Raw genomic sequence first — 21,152 nt, 5'->3', positions numbered from 1 at the left:
TTTCAAGTGACTGAGAATTTTCTTTGAATAGAGAAAGATTCATCAAATTACGCAAAGGGGGGTATTTTGAATGACTTTGAAGCTGATGAGACCAATCCCTTAGTTCGAACTATATAGACATTTTCGAATACACGATTTTCTATATGAACAAACTACACTTTTTTTATAAGAACCATTTTATAAGAACAATGAGACTCAAAAATGCCAAAAAATAAGAACAATTTAAGAACAGTGGAGAGGCTGAAGTTAGAGAGCTATAGCAAAAAGAATCACTGGTTTCTAAAATCCTCTAAATAGTAAAGTAAATAGCCAAAACTTGTTTTTTACCTTAGAAAAAATAAGAACAAAATAAGAACAATTCAAGGCTCAAAGTGCCAAAAAAATAAGATCAGCCGAGCCTCAGCAAAAATTTACTGGTTCTTATAAAAAAAAAGTGTATATGAAAACAAAAGGCTTCGATGTTCAAAATGTTAAGTATAATTTGAGAACATTTTAAGACTTTATGAGCTCTAAAACACATAATTTCTTATAAAATTGCACAAAAATACTCACAAAATGATAAAATTAAGAACATTTCATAAGAACATTTTTAGGCTTAAATCTGAAACAATTAAGAACATTCGAAGGCTTTTTTTGGATGTTCTTATAAAAAACGTGTAAAATAAGTTCGAATTAGAGAGAGTGTTAACTGAAATATATCTACAACTGACGCTCTTCCTCGACGTTCTATGACTTCTACTATTCGATACGCTCTATTATTCGATAATATTGAAAGTCACCGTCAACAAGAAACTCTCATAAACGACGCTCTACTATTCGTCACATTCCCTTATGAGACGAAAGTCCAATACACAGGCTGAAAAATTAAGACAACTCACGCTTTTACTCGAAATTTTTATGTGCTTGTTACATGACATTTATTTCTGATTGGTTCGAATTTATTGACACTAATAAAATTATCATCTGCAAGTTATAAAGCAAGTAACATGGGAGTAAAATCACGTGAACTTTTTCGAGTAATCACATGTTTTGACTACACTGATACAATTTTGCAACCCGTGTATTCCCCTTGAAAATAGAATTTAGAGAGCGTCAATTGTACTACCTATAAGTATATAACATAAATAATTGTCTATTTTCAATTTAAAATATTACAGTTATATTTTTGTACATGGATCAAGTTGACAATACTAAAAATGAAGTTTGAATACGCATTATTGATATTTTCATGCTTGATGGTAACCACCTTGGCAGGTAAGGAAATATACGGCTCGTTTTATGCCAGGTCTTTTGTCTCTGTTGGAGTTTGCATGTTTCGAATAAATCCAATTTTGGTTGCTTCTAAAAATCTGCATCTGCGTGAGTTCTTTTTCTTTTGAGTTTAATTATGCGTAAAATTTTAAAGAATACATTTTGAAAAGACCTCTCTCACACCAATCAGAGAACTCGTTTTTTTTCCTACCATTTCTCTGGTCTTTCTCTAATCTGTCCTCAACGGGTTGAGGGGTCCGTTCAAGGCTTCCTAAAACCAAAACTGAACGTATTATCAGGGAAAACTTCGTCGGGGAAAAGTGACGAAATTTTGTACAAGTGACGAATATTTTCACCGACGAAAATTTCCCTGGCCTTAATGCGTTTACCAACTACCAGCAGGTGACAAATTGTGCCCCGACAAAAATTTTCCCCGACGAAATTTTCCCCGACGAAGTTTTCCCCGATAAAGTTTGGGCTATACTTTTAAGTGCGATGGCTGGGAAATATTAGTCATCAAACTTTTTAGAAACCGTCCCCTAGATTTTTAGACGTAACTTTTTCCTGTTCATTGTCATAAAACTTTAAGTACTTTTTAGTTTAGCTAAATTTGGAGCGTAAGTTTGAAATTGGAAGGTTACTATGATAAACATTTTATTTTCTTCTATAGGTGACCCATTTAAAGATCCCTTGGTAAGTGACTTCAAATCTTCAAATCTTCAAACTTCACTTAAACATTTAGCGAACCTCTAAGATATTTCGAGGAGCAACAGTTCATTGTTGCAACAACTCTTCTTGTCTTCATACACCTTTTCGATCGTAGCCACGCGGTGAGGCGCGTGCCACTTTATTATTTAATTTACCACCCTAAACTCGATCCAATCCTTTTTTCACACTTTTTTCAATTGTATTTAGGTGCAAAAAAAAAGACTGGGACGGTTTTAGGGTTGTAAAACGGACAAAAAATGCCCGCGTGGCAATTGGTGGCTACGGTCAAAAAGTGAATTGGATGAGTCGTGTTAAACGGCTCATTTTCCTATATTTTACGCTTTCATCTTCTCTTCTTTTTAACTATTTGTGTATATAATTTCGAATGGTTTAGTGGTATCAATGATCATCGAAAAGTCTGAAATGATATTTTGTAATATTCTACCTTTACTGTTGAATCTGAATATTTTAAACTTAAGAATAATTGCACTTTATTATAAATCAGGGATCGGGTCAAAAATGGAAACAATAGGACAACAACAGAATGGTGAACAATCCTATACATTTCTTTTTTTGTGGAAAATTGTGATTCAATTTCTAAAATAGGCTTTTCCAGAAAAAAATCGTGCACCCCCTGTTGAGGAGGTCCATTTCCGTTCCAAGGGGGTAAGGTTTGAAATGCAGTGGAATTCCATAAGGGTAGACAAAAATCCGTCAAAAATAAGCGGAATTTCAAAGGGGTAATGATTGAAAATTTGTAAAAATTCGGAATTCCAGAGGGGTATGATCCTAAAATTGCCTGGAATTCCAAGGGGGTAGGTCACAAAAGGTTGGACCTCCTCAACTTGGGGTGCACGATTTTCTTCTGGAAAAGCCCAATATATGACTCAATATTATTTTTTTAATAGTGTCGCGAAAAAACAGAAAAATGCGTTGCTGACTTAAAGGCTTGGAAAAGTTTTCGTGTATGTGAGCCTTATGTGAGATGCCATTATGATGCGAACGACCCGGCACTTAAGGCGGTAAGTAAACTCATCCTAAGCCTGGAGATCCATGCTTTGATTTCTTTATTCATAATCTGATGGTGAAATGAATAGCATGATCAGGACTGATAGTTTATTGAAAGTTTTCAAATTTCCCCCCAAAATAACCCTTCACAGCTGGCACACAAGGCTGTTTCGACGTTTATCTAATGTTCACAACGTCTTCATATAACGTTAGATGAACGTTGAAATAACGCTTTATGACAGCTGGTTTGATAAGAATCTGCCAATCAAAACACTTTATTGTGCCGGTGGTCACACTCACTTTCAAAACAAAACCTAAACAGAGATTTTGAATGATTTTAGATTAAGTCCTAGAGATAATATGCTCAAAAATTATCTTTCCAACGAGAAAAAAAGTACTCCTATCTGTAGGGTATAACTTATTCATGACGAGGGTTTTGTTTTTAAGTAAGAGTGATATCGTTTGCTTACTCATCACTTCTTTAATTCACAAGCTTTTTCACATTGGATTAAGACATTGAATTAACACGGATATGGAGCAAGCTTATGGTCAGAAAAAGGAAAAGAAAGACATATTTCTGCTTATATCATCAGAATATAACATTAGGCAGACGCTGTCCGGATATGAAATATGTGTCTGATATGAAACGGGAACACTTGTGTAAAAATAAAACCTTTAAACCCTATTAGCCCCAAGCTTTTTTGACTTTTGTATCCCCAGGGGGGGGGGGTAGAATCTACCACCCTCGATTATTTTCGATCTAGAAGAGCTATGGCCATGAAATTTGGTACAGATGTTCTCCATCATGATACAATTTTCCAGGAAGAAAAAAAAATTTGATGACGTCATTCAAAAACTGATGACGTCATCACAAAATTTCCACCTGTCGGAAAAAAGCCCAAATATATGGTTTACAAAAATGTCTATTACAGTCGAACCAATAAAGATATATGCCGGTTTTGCAATTTCCATAAACAGTTTTTCTTAAAATCTATGCTGAAGATGAGTAAAATTTTCAAAATTTGATGACGTCATAAACGATGACGTCATCATTTTCAAAAAATTTCTTTTGATTTTTTAAATTTGTATTATCAATGCCTATCACGTGTCAAAATTTGAAAATGATTGAATAAATAGTTTAGAAGTTATCAGCACTTTAAAATTTGAGTTTTAAGTGATTTTAGCTGGGTTTTATGACAACCTATGACCCTAAAATTCTGCACAAGTACTCTTAATAAGAATTTATTAAAAGTCAGAAAGTTTCAAGTCGTTTAAAAAAATTTTTTCTCTGAGATATAAACAAAAGAACTCCAGCGTGGTAGATTCTACCCCCCTGGGGCTAATAGGGATTTATTAATTCATTTTTCTTTCTTTTAGTGTGTCGATGAAGCTATTAACTGTGAAAACGGATTCTGGGCCAAGTTACTGTACCCTGTACGGTTCAAGTGTGCCTTCGAAGGATTCCATTGTATGGAAAAGACTCATTAAAATAATTTTACATAAGGCGAAATATATTTTTGGCCATACTTTATTTTTGTTTTGTTGTTTAGAATCAGTAAATTTTTAGTATTTCCTTACTAGCAAGCTAGACGACTAATTCAGACCATGGAGGTATAAAGAAAAACAGGAGTTGAATGTGTCGGTAATTGGTCGTTAAAGTCTTTTGATTTCTTTTATAAAAGGTATCAAAAGAAATTCTAAGCTCGCCCGATGAAATAAGACTTCTTAGTAGAACTCAAGTTTGCTCTGGACATTCTTACTATCAGTATTGAAGATTCTAGCCTTTTAATATACGAAAATTTAGATAAAACTTCGTCCACGAAACAAGTTTATGTTCCATTTCGTTATCCGTTCAATTTTGTTTTGAAAAGATATTTCTCAAGCCAGAAAACGAAAAGTTCTTTATAAGCACACATGATTTCAGACTCAATTTGTAGCATAAAGTCGCTGGAGAAATTTGGAGGAAAGTATCAAGCAATAGTTCACCTTAAAGAAAAAATTGATCGAAAAATCTTATCATTTGATGAAGGATTGCCAAGTTTACAGGCCTATTTTTATTTAGTCCAAATATTTTCTTACACTGATGTCAGAAACAATGAATCTCGTCTCATCTAATTTCTAAAGCTTCAATGAGCCAATAAGATTTCACCTATGGATAAAAGAGCTCATTTAAAACGCACGATATATGAGTGAGATTATAAGCATGCATACATCGGAACTTTTTTAATCGTAGGGCGAGCTTGGTTGAAATAGCATACTTCTCCTGTTTTTTATACCTCTATATTCAGACATAGTAGAAATAAAGCAAAATGTAATGGAAGGAATAATTTTACTTTATACAAACTAAATCCCGTAATAATATCGTATTATCATATAACGCCTATACTACTGTATTACACGCATTATAGAACGACTCCAGTCTAGTATTTCCTATATTTCATCTATTAACAAGTTTGCATTAGTAATGACACTTATCTTAATATTTAATTTTGATAATTTTAATATGTAAATTGTACAATATATCACGAAACTTTAAGGAAAAATTGCATCATACAAAAATTTCTATATCTCTTGAATTATCACTAGAAAAGCCCAGAGTAATCACTGATGGTCTTGCCTGCTGTACACACTTTTTTATAAGAATACACTTTATAAGAATGTCTATAATGAAAATGGGCAAAAATTTCAGAATATCGTAAGAATATTGCCATCATGAAAATTATTCAATTTGTTTTATGAATATATTTTCAAATGCATCCAAAACCTTCTCAAGCTGATTTAGCTGAGCTATTTCATTTGCTCTTCCTTATAACTGTTACTTTTTACTTTCTTTTACTAATTACTTGAAGACCATCGATAATTTTGAAACTAAAAATTAACCTGCAAAATATGTTATTGTATGATGATTTCGACTTAATTTAGAAATATTCCTACCACAGTCACGATTTAAATAAATTTATGATCTTTTCGAATTCTAACAGAAGTTGATATTTCTCGAAAAGACTTCATTTGACCACGAATATCTTTTCAACGAGTAGAAGATTTAATCACATTCAAGCTATATCAAAAGTTATTCACTTTTTAAATTTAAAAGCTAAGAACTAAAACAGACGGTTTAATATTTCATTTCGGAGGGAGGCTGAACCGTACCGTGTGAACGTGAGCAGTTCCTTCTCACAAACCCGGTATGGATTTTATAAACATAATGGGGGTTGATATTCTTATGGCTTGGTATTTAAATCCTATTGTTTTCAAATCAGAGAATTCAGTGGGGATGGAAAAACTTGCATAACATTTTGCTTGATTCCCAGCTGGCACACAACGTTATTTGGACGTTGTCAACGTGTGCCAGCTGGGTTCGTTTATTTAATATTTGACTATTAAAGCAGGGACTAAAGTTGCAGTAAAAGTTTCCATTTGGGACCATATTACGGTCAATTTTGCCAGCGGGAGGAGGTACCACCGGGTCTCTGAGAAGGGGTTGTAATTTGAAAAAAAAAATTCGACAATCGACGGGTATGTGCGGTGGTTAAGGGTATGTTTTTCAAGATACCATTACCTCAATCATACCAACATCACATTTATTATATGAGATAGATAGCAGAAATATTTTGTAAAAGGTGGACTTTTTGATGAATGTACTATAAGGGTGGAAGTCTGCAAAGCCAGGAAAATTACAATTTTTTGCCCGAAAGTTCTGATTTTCTTTATCTAAATGAGTTGTAAATTTAGAAAAATACACTGTAAAGGGATTTTCACCGAATTTTTGCTGCACTGTAAAGCCATTTTCTTCCGCACATGTCAATATGTCAGTTAGTAAACGCATTATCTATCTGGTAATGGTAACTTATTGTTTTAAGACGCACCCAGCGGACCCCCAATTCGTGCATCACACATTTTGTTTCGAAGTTCATGCACTCACGCAAACCCGACTTTTCAGAAAATCGGAAAACTTTTTGGGAACACATTTGAAAAAACCCATCCACACATTCACGCAAAATACTGGGGGCCCTTTTACCCAGCTGGCACAAAACGTTGTTTCAACATTTATCTAACGTTTACAACGTCCATGGTAATGATGCTGAAGATGATATCGAAAAGTAAAATTTCAAACTATTTAAGTCTTTGATCAAACAATGTTTATTAATATGTAATTACAATTCCTTTTGTTTTACAAACAATTGCGTGCGAACAGTAATTATAATCAGTAAACGGGTTTGATACAAAAATTTCTTAAGAATATGTTTTGAACTTAACATGAACTGGTTTTGAAATTTTTCTTAAAATTTTACTGACGCAAGTTTTTTTTGTTATTGAAAGTTATTTGGAGAAAATTTCGATTACCTTTTCATAAATTACGAGTGCCTCGTTTTGAAACCATCACACATTTTTTTTTAGAAAAACATCCACAATTTTTGAAGCCTTTGGATGTTCTTAGTTTTTTGAGTTTTAAGTCTAAAAATGTTCTTATTTTAACCATTTTTTGAGCATCTTTGTCCATTTTCCTAATAAGAAATGGGGTATTTTAGATTCCCCAAAGCCTTAAAATGTTCTTAACTTGTTCTTAACATTTTGGTCATCGAAGTCTTATGTTCTTATATAATTTGTTTTTACAAAAGAAAAGAAAACGTGTATTGAAACAACCGCAAATTAGAGAGTGTCAACTGTACTTCTTTTTAATTTTCTTTAAAAAGGATAAATTTCATTATTTTTCAGAATACATAAAATAATCTATTAGAAGTACAATTGGCTGATGACGGAATGAGAGCGTTGCTTTTGTTATTTTGTCTTTGGAATGTCAGCTTCATTTATGCAGGTATGTTAAATTTTCGGGTCCCGTTACGGTTTGATTCAAATAAGTTTATGGTTTTTTTAAAGTCTGTCTTAGTGCAATCTGAAAAGCAAATTTGTAAAAATGAAGAGAACAATTGGAGAAACCCAGGGAAAGGAGTCTCCCCTTCTCCTACCTTCCATCAGAAAAGTGAAAGCAGCTCTCGTTCACTTTCCACTGCTTTTGCAAATTTATTATTTATTTACAATCCCAGACAAATTTTGTCAAACGAAAATAGAACGAAAGAGACAGAATATAGAAAATTGTGAGAAACCCGTCCGATTTCAGCATTGCCACTTTGAGGTCCTTTCAAGTAATTTTCTAACAATGTCTAATTCGTCCAAGATTGAAGAAAACAATAATAATGATTTTTCTTTTCGTTTTATTTTCTAGGAGATCCAAGAAATGGCCCGGTAAGAAAAATTCAAATTTATTTTGTTTTCAAATTTTGAAATGTTTCAATAAAAATGTCGTTACAAACTCTTTTTTTATTAAAAACCAGTAAGCCCGGGGGGGGGGGGGTACTACCCTTGTCGACCGACGGGGGTGCTCCGCTGAGGTTCGAAAAATGGACCCTACGTGGGACTCGAAATTTGCGAAAAAAGTGACCCTGAATGGGACTGAAATTCCAAAATTTTCTCAAATTTTCTACTTTTTCCCAAAATTCTCCAAAAATAGGCACCCTACGAGGGACTGATTTTTCTATTTTGGTGTTTTTGCGACCCTACCTGGGACTCGTGGAGGTTAAAAAAGGTACCCTGACCAGCGGAGCATCCCCGTAACCCATTTTGCCCTAGTACCCCCCCCGGGCCAGTAAGTTTTTTAGGTTCACTGTTTTTTTCGATATTGTTCTTATTAAATTTTTCTTACAGTGTAGTATTCCTTTTAGCTGAAATAAATTTTGGTCACAAGGAACTATAAGAGCCAATCTATACATTTAACGAACTGTCTGCTTATCAGGCCAAACTTATGGAACATATTCTTGAAAAATTCTGTGCCAGACCCGGTGAGAAAGTGGTGTAACAGCTTCGCCTTATTTATGAAACTTTCCTGTTGGGGCAAATATCTTGAAACCTTATACGGTTGGAGTTATAGAAAATTTTATAACTGAAACTGATGTATTTTGGTGTCTTTATTTTCAAATATTTCAGTGCCGAGCACTCGCATTACAATGTATAGATGACTTAACAGCTGGTGGGATGTTTTTAAAATGCGAGCCATACGTAAGATGCCATTATAATGTCAACGACCCTAGACTGATAAAGGTAAATATAATCAAGCTGATTTTAATACACGTTTTCTTTATTAAAACATCCGTTCAGATTTTTTGAAGGCTTGTTCTTAACTTTTTGAGATTCAAGCCTAAAAATGTTCTTAACATTTTCTTATTTTTACCAATTCGTGGGTATTTTAGTGCGTTTTTCTAAGAAATCGGGTTTTTTAAAGTCCCCAAAGCCTTATAATGTTCTTAACTTGTTCTTAGAATTTTGGCTATCGAAACCTTATGTTCTTATATAGTTTGTTCTTATAAAAACGTGTATTTAGTCAGCTCTCATTAAATCGAATTCGAACGGACCTAAAGACAATAGAAAAATGTGTCAAAAAAGGATTGGATCGAGTTTAGTGGGATAAAAGTGGCACGGTCGAAAAGGTGTATTACGGAGAAATTCAAATTATAGAGATGAGAGGGTTTCTACCATTGACGTAGCCCCAAAGTATAAGACGTGATATCTAATCTCCGTTCAACAAGTTTTCACTACACTTGTACAAAGAGGGGGGTTTATCTAACAAATCCTGCATTACTAAAAATAGACAAAAAGAACGACAAATTTCATATGGGTTTTCTTACTTATTATATTAACATGATAATATTTCATCACACCCACACCCAGTGGCGTTGTGGGAAAATTTTTCTGGAGGGGCTAAAGTCAATTTTTTTTAAATGGCGCCCCCCCCCCCAATTTTCCAAAGTGGTGCCCTCACCCACCAGTTTCTAAACTTTTACTAATTCATTTGCCTAGGCATAATGAGGAAGGAAATATTTAATGGAGAAGAGTAGATATATCTTTGATGAATGGAAAAATGGAAAAACAGGCCCCACCATGGTTGGGGCCGACTAGAAAATTTTTTTAAATGGACTGCCAAGATACCTTAAATCACTAAATAAAAGTAGACAAATTTGACACTTGCTAGAGTGAAAAGAAACTTAAAGAAACAATGTGTAATGCGAGCGAAGCGAGCGGAAAAATTGTTCGTTTATGATTTCAATATTGTTGTCAGCAACTTAGTCTTGGGGCGCAGTTAGATTTTCATTTAATAATGCTATAAAAAAACTTGTAAAATAGATAGATTGCAAAGAAGTTACCAATTAACTTAATTGCGAGCGAAGTGAGCGAAAAGAAATGCGAGTATTTTAAAATTATCTCAGTAAAATTGGTCCTGGGCGCAATTTAAGGCGCATAAAGTATGATTTTTAAGATTGGGGCGTTTAAAAAATCTCTTTTGGCGCCCCTTGCTCTTCGGCGCCCCTTCAAAAAAGCTCCGCTCCGCTTTAAAGAGTGAAATCTTCTATTTCTTCGAATAATTTTGCAATTTGAATGAATTCTCATGTCTCGTCAATAGTCGTCAGAGGTTGATATTTTCCCCGGGGGGGGCACTCGATCTGAAATCGACCATACGTTCGGCCCAAAATTTGGCTTTTAAAATCGGACCCTTACAGTGCAGTGAATTTCCATGAAAAATCATACCCTTACAGTGCACTTTTTCCAAATTTCTCGCCCGTAAGGGCGAAAATTTTTGCAATTTTCCAAGAAAATGTGGAATTTTTCCTCCAAAATTGACCAATTTTGTGATGATTTTACCAAAAAATTGGCCTTTTACCAAAATTTCCTACCCTTACAGTGCAGTTCAGTGCAGTCTTGTAATTTCATACCCTTACAGTGCACTAGCTGAACTATGAAAAACCTACCCTTAAGGGCCGAACGTCTGGTAGGTCATTTACCTTGAGTGCCCCCCCCGGGATATTTTCTTTCAAAAGTCGGATACTGTGGGTAGGAAGTCGGATACTGTGGGTAGGAAGTGGAATCTTATGCAAAACAACCGTAGAAATGAAGGGTTTTTAGATGGGTTTTTTGACCAAACTTGCTCCACATCCGTGTCAATCCAATGTGAAAAAGCTTGTAATTCAAAATTGATGAGTAAAGCAAACGATATCACTCTTATTTAAAAACAAAACCTTTAAATATATAATTGACATTACTGTAACTCAACTTCTTTATTTCTAGTGTGTGCATGATGCGTTGCGTTGCGAAAGAGCAATGCCTTCATTCATCCCTATGTTGCGCTACACATGTTCTCTCAATGCTTTCAATTGTATGGAAGCCACTCATTAATAATGACGTTATATTTTTGATATTTGTGACGTAACGTTTTATACAGAAGCACCCATAATAGACCAGTTTTTTTGCCACTAACTTTGAATTTGGAGCAATGAAACTAATGTCAAACGCCCTATTCTGAATCGCAGACCTCTATAGATATACTTCCTCTCTTCTATAAGAAACTTTTTCGCTAGAGGATGAGCAGAAGCATACAAACGCCCGAGCTATTTCGGATGCTTCCGTATAATACATTACATCGTCATTACATCGGATTATAAACATACTATTCAGTTATTATATTTATGATATAAAAATCAAACTCTAGAAAGCCCCCGATGATTCAAAACAAAAGTTTTTTGCAAAATGTTGCTTTGGGTAGCTTTGAGTAATTTTTGAATTCGAATTGTCTTTAAAGCTGTTATTTTAATAATTTATGTATAATTTAAGATTAATATATAAAAATATGTAAAATTCTCAACTAAAATTAATGTGTCATATCAGTTTGAACAGAATTTTCAATTGCTCTAACATTGCTTTTTAAACCACATCATTAAATAGTTTACTTGAAGAAATACGTTGGTTCTTAGAGACACCTCCTTCTCACAGACCCGGTGGGAACCCCTTCCACTGGTTTGTGAGAAGGGGGTGTTTCACAGTAGATGATAGTTTACCATATAGGCCACTTACGATCTTCTTTTGGAAGTAAACTAGAGTAAACTCAACCATTGAATTCAAGATATTGTCTGTTCACTTAGATTCCGCCGTTGGATTATCATAATCTGTCCCGTTTGTTATATCCTCATAAGTTCCATTGACAGGCAGACGCGCGGTATTCAAGTCTTGGTACGTCTCTGGGGTCCTTTGAGCTCCCTGTAAATCCGCATATGTCTCTGATGTTTTTGAAGGATTATTAGACCCATTGTAATTTCGAGGATTATTTTTATGACCAGGTTGAGCAACCCCTTCGTATATATTTCCTGGTTGATAGTCTAGATCTGTATATATCTCTCCTGGTGTAGTCTGCTGCTTATTATTTTTAGGGTCTGTTAAATCTAGATATTCATCCTGTTCTGACAAGGTTGGTATTTTGTCTTTTGGTGAATTAATAGGCTGATACTGCTGATCGACCCTTGTGTTTGAATTTAAGGCTGTATATTGTTGTGGGTTATCATTCGCCATATCTATATAACCGTTATTGAATGCAGCTGAGACTGGGCGGCTATTTGGTCTTGGCGATCGAGGAACGGGCGGCGCTGGGCTATTTCCACCGTTGTTGTTTATATGTAGGTTACCAGGGTGATTAGTTTGATTGAACAAGGCCTAGAAATGAAAAGAAAGTGATTAATCATTTGAGAGCAGATTGGAATTTGTAAAAAATTTATCCTGAAAACTTTCCTAAATACTGTATTAGTACTAGTAGCGACCGTAGTGCAGTGGTAGAGCATCCGGCTACGGTGTGCAAGGTTGTGTGTTTCAACCCCCAGCCGTGTCATACCAAACATTCACAAAGAAATGGTACTTGATGCCTCTCTGCTTGATGCTCATCCATTAAGAGAAGGATCAAGGGTAAGTGGAGCAATCCAGCCAGAAAGAGGCGCCCTCCCCTGCCTTCCGGTAGATAGCTATCGAAAGAGGAGCCTTCGGGTCGCCTCCGACTGCGGTCTTAGACTTACTCAATATCGTTAAGTGTAACACTTAACGATTGAAAGAATAATATTTCATATAGAAAGTAAAACAGTATTACTAACAAACTAGTTCTAAGTAGTAAGTCTGCGACCGCAGTTGGAGGCGACCCGAAGGCTCATAGAAAGTAGAAAAATGGTTTTGAGAAAATTTAAATGTGGATATTATGATTTACCTTTGTTGAGCCACTAAATGGGTTAGGTTTGTCTATAAGAAAAATTGAAAAATCGTTGAAATAAATCAGTGTGACTCTGTCTTAGTGCCCCTGTGGAGCTACTTTCCACAATGGGGGTGAAAATTTCTATGGTAATCTTACTGGTGATCCCAGCTCAAAAGCTGGATCTTGAAGATTCAGTGTGGATGGTTTTGGAGTACGTTTTTCCATTAAATTTAATATGGGGATGAAAGTTAAAGTCAATTTCTCAGTGAGGTCTAAATTTAAGGGCGTTTTTATCACCGGAAATGAGATTTTCAAGTTTGATTGAAATGTTAAAAAAGTTATTCTTGGCATTACGAATACATCCAAATCTTTTCCCAGCATTCATCATTAAAGATGTCCTCTGAAATAATGTTGCCAATTCTAGATGACAAAATTTGGTTTCAAGTGGGGATAAACGAGTGACAGAATAAAGTTGGCTTACTGTCTGGGTAATTGTACGATGGTGCTTGATAAAACTCTGTTTCATTCTATGGAAAAAATATGAATCAATTAATCAGTATTTTGTTCCAACAAAAAAAGACACAGTTACATACATCACATGATTTTTTATAAGAGCATCCAAAATTTTTGAAGCCTTCGGGTGTTCTTAACTTTTTGAGTTTTAAGCCTAAAAATGTTCTTAATATTTTCACCGTGTTATGAGTATTTTTGTCCATTTTTTCCCTTTGAAATTTGGTATTCTAGAGTTCACGAATTCTTAAAATGTTCTTAACTTGTTCTTAATATTTTGGTCATCAAAGCCTTATGCTCTTATATAGCTCTTACATGTTCTTATAAAAACGTGTACATGGTTTATGGCTGCCGGGTATTCTTGTATGAGAAAACGAGTGAACCAAAATAATCAAACGAGTAAAGAGCGAGAGAATGAGTGAGTGTGCCCAAATAAACAAAAAAATATCATGGAGAATTTTTACCTGCTTAGTATTAGTCGGAGTATTTTGTTTTCCTCGTCTGTAAATAATAAAATATATTAGTTTGTAGATTTTTCGAAGGTAGGATTGGTCTCATAAAACACCTCCCAATACGTCACTTAAACAATAGAAAAAGTGACGTATTGGGTGGAAAAAAAACCACAGATGCATAATTTGTGAAGTCATTGCAGTGGTGCATATTATGAATTACCTTCTCCACAAAACAACCAAGAGAACGAGAAGCACAAAGATGACTACCACAGCAACAACGATTCCAATAACCAACGCTTCGTTCGTATCTTCGACCCCTTCGCTCTCCGCATCACGGGGTGTTGACTAGCGCAAAAATAAAGAAAAATAGTTACAATTTACAGCAGCAGTAGATATTTAATTTTTGTAGAAAATAAAGATTTTGAAATTTTAGTGAGTATATGTTTCAACGTTCATCTAACGTTATATAGACGTTATGAACATTAGATGGACGTTGAAACAACGTTTTGTGCCAGCTGGGATAGATGTATCAAGCATTCTCTTCAGCAAAATTCGGTATAATAATGACTAATCTTTCACCCGTCTTTAGTAAAGTACTGAATCACGGAATCACTGTAAAATTTGGCCAAATAACATTCCCGGTGAAAAATATTCCCTAAAATTTCATCTCCATTTGATATCATCCAAAATTGAAATATGATAGAAAAAAATTAAAACACAAAACCATCCCCACTAGTTTTCTTTAGGATCGAAACAATAGATATTTTTTATCTCTATTGGGATTTCGATCACAATTTTCATCCCAAATGTGAGATAAGGTTCCACCGGGGCACTGAGACAGGGGTGTACTAAATAATACTAATGAATTTTTGTGACTTTTTGTGAGGTTTTAATTTTACATAAGTGTTTCATATCAGACATATATTTCATATCAGGACAGTGTCTTCTTATTGTTATATTGTGCTGATAAAAGCAAAAAATGTTTTTCTTTTCCTCTTTCTGACCAATCTTGCTCCACATCCGTGTCAATCCAATGTGAAAAAGCTTGTTAATTAAAAGTGATGAGTAAGCAAACGATATCATTCTTAGTAGGATAGTAGGGGTCCAAGTCTCAGATCCCGTGGCAACTTCTATAGGACTAAACGAAACCTGTTCCATTTCAAAGTTTAATATATAATAATTAGAATTTTTTGAGAAGAGTCAAATTTTTGAAAATCAGCTATTTCTCTACCCCTTATTTTCCCTTGCAGTTTTGCCTATGGCGTCACTATTTTGGTCACAAAAAATTTTCCCGGGCCTTAAATTTGACTCTTCTCAAAAAATTCAAATTTGAAATGAAACAGGTTGCGTTTAGTCCTATAAAAGTTGTTGACTATCTTATTTAAAAACGAAACCTTTAAAGAAACCTACCTTGCCAATAGGGGTTGGTTGTGTCGGTGGCATTGTGGGAGGTGGGACTGATGAGACTAAAAATCAGACATTCAAACAATTTCAATTTTGAGAAGCAGACAGATTTGCTTGATGATCAACAACTACAGTTGACGCTATCAAGCTGGAGTTTTTACAAGTCCTTTGATGACTCTGTTGGTCGTTAAATGTTGAGACAAACGATTTTATTACTTTTTCTAAAGAACTCGTCATCCCTATTGTTTAAAAATAACCAATCAGTTAAGCATCTTGTAAAAACTCCAGCTCATCCCCACTATTCAACTGCAGTAATTTTCAATAATAGAGCGTTTATTTGATGCTATTGAAAATTGCTGTCAAAGAAACTCTCATAAACGACGCTCCAATATTCGAAAAAAATCTTTTCCTTATTTGATGAAAATCTAATTTCCCTTAAAAAGAAATTAGAGGATATCAACTGTATTGCAAAAAAAAACCTTGCAGTTTTTTTCGCAGGGTATGAAACTGTACTTATTCGCATTAAAAATAACTGCTTTGTGGTCTATATATCTTTGACAAAATCTTGACAAAAGAAAGAAGTGACTTTGAATTAAAGTTTATGAAATAAAAGTTTATATAATATCAGGGTTCATAATCTAATCATCTCTAATAAATGAATCCTTTAACGATACCGATAAAAGATATACGAAGGAATATGAATTTTAAAAGCTATTTAGACTGTCACACCAGTGGGGGTGGAACGGTATCACGCGGGAAAAGTGAGCGTAGGAGTTAGGTAAGCGTAAGAAGAAATTTTGTCGGTGGCAAGGGCTGAAAGCAGTTAATCAGCAGCCTCTCACCAACCTTTTCTCGTTCTCCTACGCAGCTCCTATTTCAGTAAATGCCCACCACCTTTATGTTCCCGCCCTCTCAACAACATAATTAATTAATTAACAGACTAGTTTGCTAGTCTAAAAGCTACTGTAAAGTCCATTAAGTGTGTAATCTTTCTTGTGGAAACCATTTCAGCAAAGAATTACACACCACTAAGAGGAGGGGACAGGTGACAGTTATGTACCCTGGCCCTTTGAACAAATTTAGGAAAATATTGGTGAAGGATGCTTTTTTGCCTTGGAAAAAAGTCAACATTTTTAAGCAAGATCAAAGAATGCGAATTAATCGAGTCTTAACTTGAGCTTTTTCTGGAGAGTACATTCAGAAGCACAAGTTATGGAAAGTAATAATAATAGAGCAATAATCTTTCTAAAGATTCATGAAATGAAGTGACGACAATAAAATTCTAAACCAATTTTAAAAGAGAGTGAGCCTCAGAGAAGTCAAGAAAATCCCAGAAATTTCCCTATTCTCTTAGGAAATTGGACAAAAACACTCACAAAATGCTGAAAATAAGAACATGTTAAGAACATCCAAAGGCTTTAAAAATCTAAACGTTCTCATAATAAAACGTGTACGCATTAGAACACTTAAGGACAGTCAAGTCTCAGCCAAAATCTGCTAGTTCTTATATAAAAAACGTGTACAGTTTACGACAAACTTAAGCCCAGTCCTTAGTTCACTTTCTAATAATGCTCAAGAAAAGTTTTTCAATTAAGTAAAATCAAAAGTCGGTGCACGTGGCTTTTGGTACAAGATTGAGTTTACACTTACGGTTTTGGTACGACATTTGTCCTTCAAACTTCAGTACAGTGGAGAATAATTCACCAGATGAAAAATTCTTGAAACAAGTAAATGATAATTGCACCAAGTGACCCGCTAATGTATGATCCTTGGAGTTGATCTAGACAGATAAAAAAATTCATGTAAAAAAACACCGATCTTACATCTATTACGTCCTTATAATATTGAATTTACATTACATCCCTGTCTCAGTGCCCAAGTTGAGCTAAGTAGTTCCCTCAGTGAGAATGAAAATTAGACTGACGTATCTATTATTTTCTTCCACTGGTAGGGGTAAAATTATTTCAATTCGGTCTCTAAACGGGACAAAATCATAGGGTATTTTCCCTGTGTGTCAAAAGTTACTGCAGGGTATTTTATCAACCGGGGACGGAGATTATCCAGTTTGATTGGATAACAGGTCTGTGGCAACGGGAATGATATGCACGTTCCACGACCAAGAGATATACACACCACCACATCCAACCCGACGGCACATGTATATTAAAAATATTATAGGCATTAAACTCCTCAAAAAGTCGTAAATTTAGCTGGGAGTACACTTTAGAGCTTTATGAAATAACAATTGATGGTAGATGACAGTTTTTTTATTGAGATTTATCAAGCCAAGGTAATGAAGTTCTCAACAAAGTGATCAATTTTCTAGAATAATCAGTCAAATACAGAAGAGCTTTCAATTTTAATCCAACCGAGAATCCAACTTTCGTCAAACCATACTTTTCATCACCAAAAGTCGATAATAACTAAAGAAGATCTGTGTTTGTTTATTGAGACAAAATCCCCCATGGACTCGCAAATAAAAATCATGAAAGAAGTTTTGGAAATGTTCTAATAGAAACTCAACGAGGTACTAATTTATGAGACAATGAAAAAGTCAAATATAGAAGGTCACTTTAAAAATTATGAATAGATTGAACAATTTTCACAACTGAGCTCGATAATTTTTCTGATGTGTCAAGTAAAAGTGCTGATTAAGCTTTCATTTTCAAGGAGGTACTAAAGTTAAACTGAGTAACTTAAATTCAGTGTAATGAGCTATGGTAGCAAAAGGGACATAAAAGTAGTAAAATGTAAACATTGCACGAACCACGTGTCATTAAAGAGAACAATTAAAATCATGTGTCCAAAACAAACTTGTGAAACAATTGAACAATGAAAATTAGCCATATTTGGTTTTATTTTTTATTTTGACATGTGACATTTGTTTTGATTTTGTATCCGCTGTATACAGTTTGTTTACAAATTTAGCGAGTACTGTTATGTCCCTTTAAGATTACACTTTGATATAACAACTTAATAATAATAACAGGTTTTTTTTTGACGACCCCTCACGCCCTCACTGATACAGGGGTTTTAATGCAGGATACTGATACAGGGATGTATAAGGTAGGATACAAAGCTATGTATGGGCAGTGATAAAGAAATCCAAAAAGAGGGGTGTTAATATACAGAGGTGTAAAAAGACTTAACACTGATTCAAGGGTGCTCTGACGAAGGAAAGTAAAAGAGAGAGCACCAATACAGTGTGTATGTGACAGGCCACTCTAAAAACGTTATAAAACGGAGCTCAAAAGGCTGGACGACGATACAGGAGTGTTTTACGGAGTGGTGGTGATACAGGGATGTATTAGGTGGGGCGCTAAAATATGGGTGTATAACACAGGGTACTGATAAAGTGATAAAAAGACTGTTTACCACAGAGGAGAGAGACAGGGATGTATTAGGCGGGATAAAAACATAGGTGTATTAAACACAGTGTACTGATAAAGGGATCATATGAACTTGATACAGGTGTGTATATGATATTACACTGATACAGGGGTGATAAATACCTTTAGTTTAAAATGACCAGTTCCATGTTGAGTTACTTCAAACATGCTTGATGAATTATAGTAATTATTCCATCCATTGTAGCCCATATATACCAAAGAATCTGTCTCCACAGTTAGTGTTTGGCAATTCGAAAGATTTAAACCAGATAATGTTCTAGCTTCTATCATTGAATTTCCATCTATTTGCCACGCAGCACCCATATGTTTGATGAAACCGACACCGCGTACTGAACCCTTCAATCGGACTTGGAAATCTAAGAAACGTTAACATATATTGGATGTAACACATTGCCTGAATACTAATAAAAATTCAACCTTTAACTTGAAGGCCTTCAACATGCTCACGAGCAAGCTATTTGACACGATCAGTCATTGTAAATTGAAATTCGTTTTGAATTGTTTTTTTACTATACTTGTGATCATGGTGCAAAGAAGACACCGAAACGTCAAATAATGAATAAAATTAAATTTCTAGTTTTCACTTTTTTTATCAAGGTCAGTCATCATTGAATGTTATAAATATCAAAAGCCTTTAGGCAGTATCTCTATGAGCCTCTGCTGCACCACAGTAGCACAGACCAGGTAGGACGGCTACCCACTGGAAAAGTTGTTAAAGAAATCGCACCTACTGAGAAAAGGACCCTGGAACCTAGCTAGAAGATTTTGAAAATTACGCTATAGGTTGGCACACAACGTTGTTTCAACGCGGTTAATCTAACGTTATATGGACGTTGTGAGCGTTAGATAAACGTTAAAATAACGTTACGTGCCTGCTGGGTATAGGCTCATGAAAAGAAGGTTAATTGAAAATCCGTCCTGGATAAACAATAAAATTTAAAGTGCTCAATTATACGAAACAAAATATACTAGCTATTTGCTCCTCATTGCGGATAATAGGTTTTCACTACGCCATTGTGGCAGGGGTGATTTATATGTTAAGATAATCGGTGGTCGACATATTGGTGCATTATAGCTTAGTGATATACGTAATAAGGTTTGCTAATTCATTAAGAAATTGCAATTTTTTAAATCCGGAAGTCCTTAGAATGGTTCTTAAAAGGGTTTTAGATTTTGGTTCCAAAAGTTCTTATATATAATTATAGGAAGATTTGCCAGTGACATACCCGATGGGGTGGTCAGCCAGCACGACATCTCCGTCCACCAATTAGCTCCATCCCTCCAATAAAACGTAGTCTCATTCTTACAAATACAATTAGTATCATTAACATCATACGCGAATATCTCATGGCAACCATTTGAGAAATTACCAGAGACTAGATCACCAGTTCTATAACGGTTTACTGTGTAATTTTGTGGGTACCACTCTGTCGATTGTGACCCGGCGCTGCCATCACCAGAAGCTGAGGCTATCTGTTCGATTCTTTGTCGAAAAGGTTTCTGTGATGTTGGTGGACTTGCAAATGAGGATGTCGAAGCAATCAACATCACCAATAAGATGTTTGCCAGAGCTGATATTGGATTCATCTTCAATTTCTTCACTTTATCTCAAGTTTTTTTTCACTTGTTTTTGCCCCTCAAAAGTTTTTCCTCACCTCAGTGAAATTTAAGAATGAAAACACTTTTATGAACAATTTTATGTTTACACTATATACTAGCGTGGAAGACTTATCATTTATCAAATCTTGAAAATAAATATCATAAATCTTCAAAATATTCTTTCTAACAGTTCCCAGTTTGATTACTGTCTTATTTCGTTATATTTTTCCTTCAGAAATACATAACAACAATTCCCTAAAAAATCAAAAAAAGACAACAAATAATTCACTTCAGAAATACACATTGAAACTCCCTTTAAAAATCGCCATAAGATTTTTCTCTAAAAAGACAAATCCATCGGAGAAAGAAAGCAATATTTCCTTAAAAATACACTCCTACACATTTCTCCTAGTTAAAACAGTAACAATTTTCCTTTCAACTTATTTTACCGTAAAACTTTCATTCAAATACAGAACATTTTTCTTAAAAAAATACACATAGACCACATAAGCATTCTCCTACAAACTAAAGGTTGTGTCTACAATCTCCCTCGAAATATTGAGATTTTAGTGTATTTTAACGTTTTTCAGAATTTAAAGTTTGGGCGAGAATTGCTATTTTAGCACTTCCACTTTCTTCCATTGAATATTTCGATTTTAGAGGGGTTTGGTGGCTTCTAGGCTATATTCCAAGCCTCATTCGAGCAAATTTGAGCTTTTAAATCCAGAGATCCTAAGCTCCTAAGTCTTAAGTCTC

The 21,152-nt window shown here is 34.7% G+C and overlaps 1 protein-coding gene and 1 long non-coding RNA gene across 2 annotated transcripts; one reads left to right on the top strand and one right to left on the bottom strand.

Moving 5' to 3' along the window:
- The first annotated feature begins 1,919 nt into the window (after window positions 1-1,919).
- LOC136811931 (uncharacterized) lies at window positions 1,920-4,498 on the top strand. The gene is made up of 3 exons (XR_010847304.1): window positions 1,920-1,944; window positions 2,868-2,981; window positions 4,345-4,498. It is a non-coding gene; the product is annotated as an uncharacterized lncRNA (long non-coding RNA).
- Window positions 4,499-11,538: 7,040 nt separating this feature from the next.
- LOC136811925 (uncharacterized) lies at window positions 11,539-19,185 on the bottom strand. The gene is made up of 8 exons (XM_067068536.1): window positions 18,900-19,185; window positions 17,038-17,167; window positions 15,394-15,449; window positions 14,204-14,328; window positions 13,996-14,032; window positions 13,503-13,548; window positions 13,037-13,068; window positions 11,539-12,498 (listed from the first exon to the last, which is right to left on the bottom strand). The coding sequence occupies exons 1-8, from the start codon at window positions 19,098-19,100 to the stop codon at window positions 11,926-11,928; spliced, it is 1,200 nt and encodes a 399-aa protein (XP_066924637.1). The 5' UTR covers window positions 19,101-19,185; the 3' UTR covers window positions 11,539-11,925.
- Window positions 19,186-21,152: the final 1,967 nt, after the last annotated feature.

This window comes from Clytia hemisphaerica, unplaced genomic scaffold (assembly GCF_902728285.1).
Source record: "Clytia hemisphaerica strain Z4C2 unplaced genomic scaffold, Clytia hemisphaerica genome assembly, whole genome shotgun sequence".
In the NCBI taxonomy this organism is placed as follows: Eukaryota; Metazoa; Cnidaria; class Hydrozoa; order Leptothecata; family Clytiidae; genus Clytia; species Clytia hemisphaerica.
The sequence above is the reverse complement of the archived record's forward strand: the minus strand, read 5'-3'. Positions and strand labels throughout refer to the sequence as shown.